The sequence below is a fragment of the Aspergillus caelatus genome, assembly GCF_009193585.1.
Source record: "Aspergillus caelatus strain CBS 763.97 unplaced genomic scaffold BDV27scaffold_362, whole genome shotgun sequence".
Taxonomy (NCBI): domain Eukaryota; kingdom Fungi; phylum Ascomycota; class Eurotiomycetes; order Eurotiales; family Aspergillaceae; genus Aspergillus; species Aspergillus caelatus.
The window spans coordinates 478-12,329 of NW_022475625.1; the positions used below are offsets into that span (position 1 = coordinate 478).

Sequence of the window (11,852 nt, forward strand, 5' to 3'; positions counted from 1 at the left end):
TTAGTAATATATTAGTACTCCAGTATCTAAAGTTACTGAAGAGACCCCTCTTACTATAAATTGTTAAGACAAACAAATATATCTTCTATAATACTTTCGGAATCTCTAAAATCTCTAGATATCTTCTTTATAGTCTATATTTTATTATACCAAGAGATTTTTATGTGGTTTCTTTTCTATATAGTTGTATGGCTTCATTTTCTACCTGATTATTAGTGGTGAAATCGATCGTCAGGTGGTTCCGATCGTCAGGCGGTCAGCTACGGTATATTGTGAGCTTATAATTAACACGACGGGAGAATTATTAATCTCACTTCAGGCTCGACTAATAATATCCACCGCGGTACATGATCTGCGTCCGCATAGAGAATGTCCTAGCAATTTCCCTATTCTCAAAGGAACTGGAAGCATGGCGGTGTGACGAGGACTCCTCATGCATCGATTTCGATGCCTCATATGTCGTATCGACTCTGGCCGCTTTTGCTATACCTCTCTTGGCTGTATAAAAGATCCCATTGCCCCGGGTCAATCACCCGCAGATCAACACTACACTTTCGATACGTCCAAGTCTCTTTGAACCTTCTCGCTTCCCAAATCAATAGTCGGATCATCATGCAGCCTCAAATAATCCAGACTTTCCTTGATTACCACCATTCGTCCGCCTTCCCCAGCGGGGAAATTACGGCGGGAACACTTGAATTCTGTCGGATAGCGCCCGATCGCCAACCTGTGCAAATCGAAGATGTGCGCGAGAGAAAAGAAGAATTCCGTCTGGATGTGCATGGGTTTCAGTTTCTACGACACGAAAGTCCCAGTTTCGCTTCTTTTCGAGACGGAGACCTAAGCACCGTGCAGCAGGAATCGGTGGACATTCTCCAACGATTGTAAGTCGTCGACAATTGATTGTGTTTCCGTGAGGGTAAATTCCTGACATAATCATCTTCACTTAGGACGGGCGCAACCAGCGTGCAAATATTCTCGAGTTTGATCCGCAATCAGACGGACAAAGAATTATCCAAAAGGATCGATTCCTCCGAACCCGATTCATCGGTAGTTCCGTTTAACATGCCGTCCCGGAGAGTGCACGTCGACCAATCCGAGGCGGGCGCATACCAGAAATTAAAAGACAGCATGGCACCCGACCAGGTCGAGCGGGTTCTGCAAGGCCGCTGGGCCATCATCAACATCTGGCGTCCATTGAAGCCCGTCCCATGCGACCCTCTCGCAGTAGCAGATGCCCGATCTGTTCCTGACGAGGATCTTTTCGAGGTCCATGTTGGGAGTCCACAAAACGTCCAAGGCACCTTCTATAAGCCTCAGACCTCCCGACAGAGTAGCGGAACACTGTTTGGGAAGTATGGACCGGGCCATAAATGGTACTACCTGTCGGATATGACCCAGTACGACATTTTATTGCTCAAAACATTTGACTCAAAAGATGACGGCAAGACGGCGAGAAGAGCACCCCACGCGGCATTCATCGACCCGCACACGAGCGAGGTACAGGCGGCACGAGAAAGTTTGGAAGTGAGATGTTTGGTATGCTTTGGGGATGGGATATCCGGATAAGATGATGTTTACCGGTTTTCTCACAAAAAATACATTGCAGATAAAAATTCATTGACCCTTGACGGACTACTTGGGGTTTCGGCAGAGGGTTTGAAAACAGATCAGTATGTGCAAAGGACGGAGGGGAATTTGGGTACTATTATGCGATCTGGGGACACGAATTGGTTGATATACTTCGCTTGGTATAGCTTGGTCAGTTCTAATAAACATCAACATGGCGTTATCATTTAATCAATCTTAACTAGTACTAACCAATGGAATATACGGCGCTTAGTAGTGGCTCCACTTCAAGTCTAGTCTGATAAAATGATAAAATAAAATCAAGATAAAATAAAATAAAAGACCGAAGTATTTATTTAGCCCCTGTTGTGGGGTCCATTCATCTCCCATATCGAAGGTTATCACACTGGTATCCTTCGACCTAAGCATTGGATTTAACAATTTGGAGACAGTGAATGCATCCTTACCAAACGCTGGGCTAGTATAAGGATCCCCACTGTCACCGATCCTCTTCGCATTCTTTAATTCCGACCTTGTCAACCGACTGGTTGACTTCCATAGAGGCGCGTCTGCTTTCATTAACGACTACTTCTGAAGTATAGATACCACGATTCTAGCTGGAACTGTTATCATGTCTGGAACCCCATCTGGTGTAGGTTTGTTCTGCCAGCCTCAAACATTCATGACAGCGGGAGACGAGGTGGAGGTGGAGATCGACACTATCGGTGTTCTTAGAAACAAGATAGTGTTCAATTAGAACCAAGATGTGGCATTACTCATCTTGCTCCCAGTCAGCATAACCACGCACAAATTGCTGTCGGGGAGGAGCTCAATCTGGCCATGCCAGAGCGAGAGGCAGGCATTCCCATTAATGCCAGTCGGTTACCCTAAGCCATGATGCGCAAAAGAACCCCGGGCCGCCCCAATAGACTGTCATGGAGCAGAATATTCAGCCTCTCCATAATCAAGTCTGACAGGACGCTATACTCGGTCTCTCCCTCAAAATGTCTGATGGCATTCACTACTTATGGACGCTGCGTCGGAGTCGGTCACAACTCAGACGAGTTTGCCACTTCGGGCAGGGGATTCGGGAGACCGGAATTCCGTGCAGCGCACTGGGGTAAGAAGCAACCTTTGATTCAAATCTAAACTCGGAGTTCCGCGCTATTACCGCAGTTGCTGGCCCTAGAATAAGAATATTAAGGAGCCTAGTGGTCGGCTGTTTTTAAATCCTCTATAACGCTTGAAAACACCTCATTCAACATCAGAATGTCCATTATAATCTGCCCGAACAAGGTTTCGCCAACTGTCCTGGCGGCGCGTGAAGAGCTTAATCGAGCTCTGGAAGCCAAATATATTGAGACCAGACAATGGTACGAGTACGCCAGCCCTGCCGACTACAGACGGGCAGAGCTTGATGGGACAACGGGGCTCGGGAAGCCAATTTTTGACTCGGAAGCCATTGATTTCTTTCTTCCTTCAAGCCACGGCGACCATTCAATCCTCTTGAGGCAATTTATACCCAAGGGAAAGGTATCTAAAGGTGTATTCTTGCACTTTCATGGAAGTTAGTTCATGCGAACAGTCCCCTTCTAGAGACAAACTAATCAGGTTCTCTTTGCAGGTGGATTCTGCATCAGCTCCGCCCGCTTGAACGATGGTTACCTTCGTCATTTGGCCGACACGCTCTCTCTTACGGTCGTGACAGTGGACTATCGCAAAGCACCGGAGGATCCTTTTCCCGCGCCCCTGGACGATGCTATCGATGCTGCGCTCTTTGCTTTGTCTCTAGATGGGGAACAAAAACTTCGAGGGCCGCTCACCATCATTGGTGGTGAGTCTGCTGGTGCCTATCTCAGCGTATGGGTTACCCTAGAACTCCGCCAACGAGGAATAGACGTCATGAGTCGCATCAAGGGCTTAGTGGCTTCTTATGGAATCTATGACATGACCTATCTCCCTTCTGCGAGGAATTATTCCCGCCGTCTGATGCTCAATAACGAGGACGTGTCGCGCTTCATCGATACAGCATTACCGCAGGACGTATATCCGCTAGATGTCCGAAAACAGCCGCACCTATCGCCGTTATATGCTGATCTACGGGGCTTACCTCCCGCTTTTTTCCTCGTTGGCTCTGAGGACCCACTCATTGATGACTCTGTCTTTTTGGCCACAAAGTGGGGGATGGCCAAGAATGAAACATCCTTGAAGATTATCCCAGCCGCGTTTCACGGCTTCACGCTGTTTCCTATCGGCGAGATGGCCGATGAGGGCATTAGAGGTTGCTGATTTTGTGTCCGCTCTGTTAGATGACAAAGACTGAAAACTTCATTTGCCTATTTCCTTCATACTTTATAACACCTACTCTTAGATCACGGTGGCTTTTGATATGTACAAGTATTTCTACGTCGATTATTCGAACAAAGCCTGCCTCACAAGCATCACGTACTACTCCGTGCCCCCATTGAAGTACTTCTGTAACCTCCACAGCTTAACGGGCCCATCAGTCAAATCAATTGCAAGATCGCCGACTTTGGACCTGGGTTTTTGTTGTTCTGTTTGGACATTTGGTTACAATCCAGAATGCCTCAATACATAATAAATTATAAATTATGCTTCAGAAAGCCTTCCTCACTGCACAAAAAAACCAATACTTGGGTATTGTACTCTACTCAACAAGCTAGCACAGTGACTGGAGGTTCAACGGCGGTCAAGATTAAACATTATGAAATGGGAATAAGGGCGCTACCTGATCAATTACTTCCAGCATAGGTAATATTTCCCCATGCAACAACCAAAACCAAGCCTTTTCATCCTCAAAAAAATCCCTCCATCCTTTAGTAATCTTTTCTTATTCCTCCTTTATTGCATACCCTGCCTTCATAGCCGTCTTCGCCAACCCCAAAACTGCACCCTTTCCCCTATCGATCCACCACAATACTCTCTTTCCTCCGGATTGCCAAACTACGAGGATCCAGTACTTTTCTTTATATTTACCTAATTAAATTTAGCCTCTTCTATCTAGACCTAAATATAACGTCTAGGATATAGATTCCTGCCTTTTACCTTTGCCATTTATCGAGTAAATTTAAAGCTACTTACTAATTCTGTAATTCTCTAAATACTAGATTATAGACGCGAATTCTCTTACTATAACAACTCCTCCACTATATTGTATAATATACCTTATCTCGCATAATACTTGGACAGGATCAGGAATATATTATTACAGTATCTAATATATATAAGTAATATTGAACATATTATCCAGAAACTTGAGAGCGTCGCTATTACCCAACCAAAAGCTGACACTAGTTACACCTTATAACACGGCTAGGTGTTGAGTCTGGTCGAGTAGATCAGGGATAATTATAGCTCCTATAATATAACCTTAGTTTATACAGCGGGTGAAATCAACACCGAGTAAGCGGGGACCACACTCAATGTCTAGGATTTTAGACATTGGAGTTATGTGCGGTAGGGGATAGGTGGCGGAATTGGACACTATACACCAACTATGGGTATTGAGGACAGAAGTGGAGTGGTCGGTTATATAGACAGCCATCTTCTTTTTTTAGTATTCAGTTGGCTTGATTGAGCTGGTGATTGTTTAGTTTGGCAAGATTCAATCTATGTTGAAGTTATATAAGTAAGCAAAAGTCAAAGTGACCAACCATGATCGGAGTTCCGAATCTGGCTTCCGAGGTGACTCGCCACTCCATGGGGTTCCGGATTCGACTTCCGAGGCGCTTGGCTATATATACTCCTACTTTGACCTGTACAAAATTAGATATCATCATCAACCTTCAATGGCTCCCAGTCACATACCAAAGCTAGATACCGCTCCCAACGTCCCTCGCGATGCTAAAGAGACCTATAACACTCTTAAACGTGGTGGTGTTGTCATCATCCCAACCGATGTCGGCTACGCACTCTTGACAAGCACACAGGCTGGAATCCAGCGGATTTTCTCAGCAAAAGACCGTCGGGAAGGCCACAACATAGGCATAATCGGAACATACAAGCAACACCGCGAAATCCATGTGCTCTCCGAGGCCAAGTTTGAGATGACACGAGTCCTGACAGAAGATATGGCGATGATTGTCGGGATCATTGCCAAATACGATACTCGAAATCTTCACCCGCGTTTGGCAACCCTCGATCCCGCTACGCTATTGCAGGTTACCAAGGGTGATACGGTCAGTATCGCAGTGCCCGAAGGTCCATTTCTACGGGAACTCGGTCGTCTTTGCGATGAGGACCCCGAGGGCATGTTAATGTTCGGAACTTCGGCCAATCTGACCGGCCAGGGACAACGATTCCGCATTGAAGATATTGAGCCGAGAGTGATTGATGCGGTAGATTTGGTGGTGGATTACGGGTTACAGAAATGGCAGGTGTACAGGCGTGGTGGTGTGAATTTCGATGCAGAGAACATGAAGGTTCTACGGAAGGGAGCCGGGTACGAGGTCTTTCGCGACCGAATGCTAAGATGGTTCCCTAATCTACTGAAGGATGCTGGTGTAAACATTGAGGAGGATCCTGATTTCCAGACTAGCAAGCCTGGAGTTCGTGCGAACTAAATTAATTACTTCCGCCAATTGATCATGTCTATGATGTGAGGCAGCAGGATGAACCACTAAGCCAGATAGGATTAATGGAACACCCAAGCCTGGTAAAAGATGTCAACAGAGAAATAGAAAATAATTAAGTGCAATTTTACTTGGAGACGATAGAGTAATAGTGGCACGACTGTATAGACAATCAAGACTTATATTTTTAATAACTGATTCTTGGGTTCCAGAAAGTCCCTTTGGATGAAGGGTCTTTTATCCCCAAGAGTCTTAAGTGTACATGACGCAGTCACGCAGTCATTTGAAAGAACAAGGGATGCAAATACTGCAATAAGTCTTCCTCCTCCAGGGAGACAAGAAGCAACACGGGGATAAGGTGTGTATGACGTGCTTGACAAAGAACTTCCCGAGCGTTCAAAAACACGGGGAGGCGACAGGGTCTCGACGGATCCCAAACAATGAGCTGATCCAGCTGAGAAAAAAGCCATCCGAAATCCCTGTAGTCTTCTCCCTCGCGCATAAAGCTTATTTTTCTCTTTTTGTAATCGGCCTCTACGGTCCGGAGAGTAGGTGATCAGTAGATGATGAAGCGATTGTTGTTTTTTCCAAGTACGTACTACCTGAACGGAAGAAGTAATAGGCGTTTGACCGCCAAGCGGTCCGCTTTTATAAAACAGGCAGATTAAATGACGGTGACACTTTTGGATTTCGTAGTGTTATCGACAGCTCTTCAAAATGCTATCCTATGACAGTCTAAGAGACCTTGCCTACTACACAATGAATTGAGAGCTGGAGCATGATTAGAGTTGATCGGGTCCCCCGAAAAACCTGCCCCAGCCTACAAATGGTTATATACCGTACCTGATCACCTGACGCCCGGTCCCACCTGACGCCCGATTTTTTGATATACACCGACTTTTCGATACTTTTCAAACCACCATAACTCTGCCAATATGGCTTCAATTGAGGCAGCGATAGCTGAGATCGAAAGCTTAAAACCGGGAGAAAAGATAGATTACACAAAAACTACTAAGAAATATAGTATAAGCAGGTCTACACTATCTCGATATTATTGTAGTGTTCAACATACTCGAGCAGAGCAATATAATAATCAACAAATTCTCAACAACAAGCAGGCCAAAACACTTATAAAATAGATCAATAATCTAACTGATAAAGATCTCCTGCCTACACTTGAAATGCTACAAAACTTTGCTAAGGAAATTACTGGAAAGAAGCCAGGAAAACAGTGGCCAACTCGATTTTTGAAGAAATATAATAATCAGCTTACTGTCCGCTACACAACTAGAATTGACTCCCAACGTAAGCGAGCTGATTCGGCGTATAAATACTCTCTTTACTTTGAGCCAATAGCCAAGAAGCTCAAGGAATATAACATACAGCCTGAAGATATGTATAATATAGATAAGAAAGGCTTTCTTATCGGAGTACTATCAAAAGGTAAAAGAATCTTTTCTTATTCTAAATTTGAGCAGGGGGGGTTTAAGCAACGCCTTCAGAATAGGAATAGAGAATAGATTACTACAATTACTTATATCTCTGTAAATAGAAGCTTTCTTTCCCCGGGTCTTATATATCAGGCTGTTTCAGATAATATACAGAATTTCTGGCTTTAAGATTTCAGTCCTGGGTATTATATATACTTTTTTATATTATCTTCTAGTAGCTGGATAAATAATAATATTGAATATACCTGGCTTACCAATATCTTTGATCGAGAAACTAAGGAGAAGACTCGAAAGCGTTAAAGACTTCTAATCCTTGATAACCACGGATCTTATACAACAATAAAGTTTATTAACTTCTGCGATAAAAATAAGATTCTTTTGGCTATCTATCCACCTCATTCTACGCATACGCTACAGCCACTGGATATCAGTATCTTTAATCCTTTGTCTACAGCGTACAGCGCTGAATTAGAGCAATTTTTACATAATTATTAAGAAATAAGTTATATTACAAAACAAGACTTCTTTCAACTCTTTTGGCCAGCGTAGAATACTGCTTTATCAAAGAAAAATGTTGAAAGTATATAGAATTCTATTAGTTTATACCCTTGGAATCCTGAAAAGATATTGATACGTTTTACCAAAAAGAATAGTACTAGATTATTATCTAGTAATTCGTCTCATTCTATCCTAAATGCGGAAGATTGGAGATGTATTGAAAGACTTCTTCAGCAGACTATTTCTGATATCTACGATAAAAAGGCTCAAAAGCTCAGTTCTACTATATATTTACTTTCTACCGAGAATATCCTGCTTAAGCTACGTTATTCAGGTCTTGAAAAGGCTCTAAAGAACGAATAGAAGAAATATCAACATAGGAAACCACTTCTATTTGATTTATATACTTCAGAAGGTAGTAATACAGTTTTTTACTTGTCTAATAAAGTTCAAGAAGCTCGGGATCTTCAGACTCAGAAAGATAAAGCTATACAACTTAATAAAGCTGCTAAGCAAAATAGAAAGCTTCGTCAGGAACAGAAAAAGAAAGAAAAACAGCTTCTATTAGAAGAACACAAGAGAAATCGAGCTTTAAATAAGAAGATATATCAGCAGACAAACATTCGAAGCAGTACTAAAAGGAAGAAGAAAAGCTTACTAAAAGAACTAATCTACAGCTTCAAAATAATATAAATCAGGCTACTAAAGGTAAAAATATGATCCCTATACCTTCAACTCCAAAAAATATAAAGGATACTAGTGATCAAAATAAGATTGTTGTTACAGAGGCTTCATATAGTATAAATCGTCGGGGTAGACAGATCCGCCTACCTGCGCGCTTTCGGGATCATTAAATTAGTTACATATATTCTATATAGTTTAAATACTAAACCACTAAAAGATCACACGATGATAAACAATATATGTGGTTGTAGAGCTTCATCTTTAACTCTGGTTTTCATAGGAAATCGGGCGTCAGGTGGAGGCGGGCGTCAGGTGATCAGGTACGGTAACCTAAAAATCTAGATTTCTATATAGATCTAGATTATATATATGTGATCGTGGCTACGCGGGGGGGCTGCTCTTTATAGGGCTGCACTACGGGGGTCCTTATTACCTAGTAGATGTCGCCTAGACTATACGCTACGGGTTTAACCATACGGCGCTCAACTACCCTATGTATGTAAAGGACATAGCGACCCCCTACCCTTGGTAGAAGGTCAGTGAATTTCTACATCTCATAGCATACCGCTACTTGCAATCAAATCACATCGGTTCTGGGTATAAACCACCCTATATATATCACCTAACTGATTGAATGCTTGTTCGGCATTCAATTATAAGCCTTTTGCCTGAGTGGGTTAGGTGGTTCGGATAATCGAAATTACAATAGTATATCAAATCTACTAGAAGACTTAAATCAAGATAATAAAATAATTCAGATATTATCTTATAAACCAAAACAGTTGGTAGTGTGCTAGAATTTGATGAGATACTATAGTAATTTTATAGTTATATACTTACACAATTGCCAAGGCCTCAGTCATCATATAAAGCGGGACTTTTTTAGGCTATTTTGGTTGGAAACGAGCCTTATCTCAAAAGAATATTGAAAGTGCATGGAGATCTGTTGGTTTATAGCTATAGAATCCTGAAATTGTTTTGAAACACTTTATCAAAAAGGAAGATAGTAGATCCTCTTCTAGCGAGTACTCCCGCTCAGTACTAGGTACAGAAGACTGGAAAAGGATTGAGAGACTTCTAAAATAAGTTGTCACTGATATTTACAATAAAAATACTCTAAATTATCTTCTACAATATATTATTTTTCTACAGAGAATATCTTGCTAAAGCTCCGCTGGCAGGGCCTTGAAAGAGCCCTTCTATATAAAAAAAAAGAAGTGCCAGTGTAGAAAACCTCTACAGTTTCAATTACAAACTCCTAAAGATAGTAATGCAGTGTTTTATTAGTCTAACAAGGTCCAGGAGGCTCGGATATTTTAAATATAAAAGAAAAAAGTAATAGAGAATACAAAGACTTTAAAAGAAGCAGAGAAGCAGCGAAAAAGGCAGAAGAAAGAAGCAAAGCAACAGTCAATTAAAAATAATCGAAGGATTAAGGCATATCAGAAAGAGTTGAAGGTGCAGGAAGCTGAGCGGAAGAAACGCCAAAGGGAGGATAGGAGATATGCCAAAGCAGCGGATCTACAGCTTCAAGATAACTTCCAGAAGACTAATAAGAAAAGAAAACTTATCTCCAGGCCTTCTAAACCCCCTAATCAGCAAGATATTAGTACTCCAGCGCCTAAAGTTGCTGAAGAGGCCCCTCTTACTGTAAATTGTCGAGGCAGGCAAATACACCGCCCACAGCGCTTTCGGGATCTCTAAAATCCCTAGATATCTTCTTTATAGTCTATATTTTATTATACCAAAAGATTTCTATATGGTTCCTCTTCTATGTGGTTGTATGGCTTCATTTTCTACCTGGTTATTGGTGGTGAAATCGATCGTCAGGTGGCTCCGATCGTCAGGAGGTCAGCTACAGTATATACTAGGATATATATAGTTGTTGTAGCCTGCATATTGTTCGCAAGGGGTCAGGGTAAATAAAATCACCATCATCATCATCACTGTAATATGACGGGGTGTGGGTACACAGAATAGTCTCAGGTATACAATCACTCCAGCTTATTTACGGAAACCTGACTTCTGAGCTGACCTGCCTGAGTCTGATTGAGAGCCTCTATTACATCCAACATGACTAGGGATCTCTCTGAGGTGTTACTAAGACACACTGCCTATAACTTCATAGTGGCTTCTTGACATCTTTGGTTGGCGAGGCCCCATTGGGCTCCCCCTGGCTGCTGCTTAACTGGAGTGACATCGTGTTTAGTACTAAGGCCAGCTTTGGTATGCAGAACTAGAAACTCAGAAACTGACCTGTGGTAGAGGATTTGTTGTTCCACTGAGAGCTCTTGTAGGAAGACATATTTTCTCGGACATAAATTATACTCTAGGACAAGTAGTAAGTCTCAGTATTCAAAAGATATTACCGGCAATTATATTTACTTACCAAAGTCAACTAATACACTAGTAACACACGGGGATACCAGACTAGCAGTAGAGTTATTAACCCCCACATAGGCAAAAAGGAAGACGGCCGTCACTACAAACGAGATTCCCACCATATACCGGCGGCCGAGCGCCTTGAGTAAGGGCCAGTGTGGCAATATTGCTTGGTGAAGTTGTTGACAATGGGCCAGCCAACAGTCTGATGTAGACTTGGATGAGAAGAAGAAGAGTCCCTGGCCTGTACTACAGGCATCTGTGCAAGCACGCCGTTATATTTACCGACAATCAAGCTGCCATCCAAGCCAACCGAAACCCTAAACACCCCTCCGGGCAATAGATTCTGGTTGAGGCCATACGTGCGCTTGACCAGGTCCGAAGCCAAAGATGGGAGGTACAGTTTCGATGGATCTCGGCACATCTCGGAGATGTTATATATCTCCTCTCATCCAGATGGAATAATATGAGTTTTAGATGTTGTTCTACTGGAATGCATTCAAGTCGCTTTCGGATAACTGACATGAGTAGTCACCAAATGTTCCTAGTTGTAACATTCCAACCACTTGATGACATGCACAATTTACCAACAAGGAAGTGAATATTTTACCAGGAGTAAAAGGAAAAGCACTCTTCAAATGAATATACTTGTTGATATTTCAAGTGCACACATGAT

At 42.5% G+C, this 11,852-nt stretch overlaps 3 protein-coding genes across 3 annotated transcripts; all 3 read left to right on the top strand.

Annotated features, from left to right (window-relative positions):
- Positions 1-612: 612 nt before the first annotated feature.
- Positions 613-1,569, top strand: BDV27DRAFT_163867 (uncharacterized protein; the record flags this gene model as incomplete). Its single annotated transcript, XM_032073600.1, has 2 exons — positions 613-884; positions 951-1,569. The coding sequence occupies 2 exons, from the start codon at positions 613-615 to the stop codon at positions 1,567-1,569; spliced, it is 891 nt and encodes a 296-aa protein (XP_031921206.1).
- Positions 1,570-2,838: 1,269 nt separating this feature from the next.
- BDV27DRAFT_169754 (alpha/beta hydrolase) lies at positions 2,839-3,858 on the top strand (the record flags this gene model as incomplete). The annotated part of the gene is made up of 2 exons (XM_032075115.1): positions 2,839-3,136; positions 3,194-3,858. The coding sequence occupies 2 exons, from the start codon at positions 2,839-2,841 to the stop codon at positions 3,856-3,858; spliced, it is 963 nt and encodes a 320-aa protein (XP_031921207.1).
- A 1,520-nt stretch (positions 3,859-5,378) lies between these two features.
- BDV27DRAFT_169755 (L-threonylcarbamoyladenylate synthase) lies at positions 5,379-6,152 on the top strand (the record flags this gene model as incomplete). Its single annotated transcript, XM_032075116.1, has 1 exon — positions 5,379-6,152. One exon carries the CDS (start codon positions 5,379-5,381, stop codon positions 6,150-6,152), a length of 774 nt encoding a protein of 257 aa, XP_031921208.1.
- Positions 6,153-11,852: the final 5,700 nt, after the last annotated feature.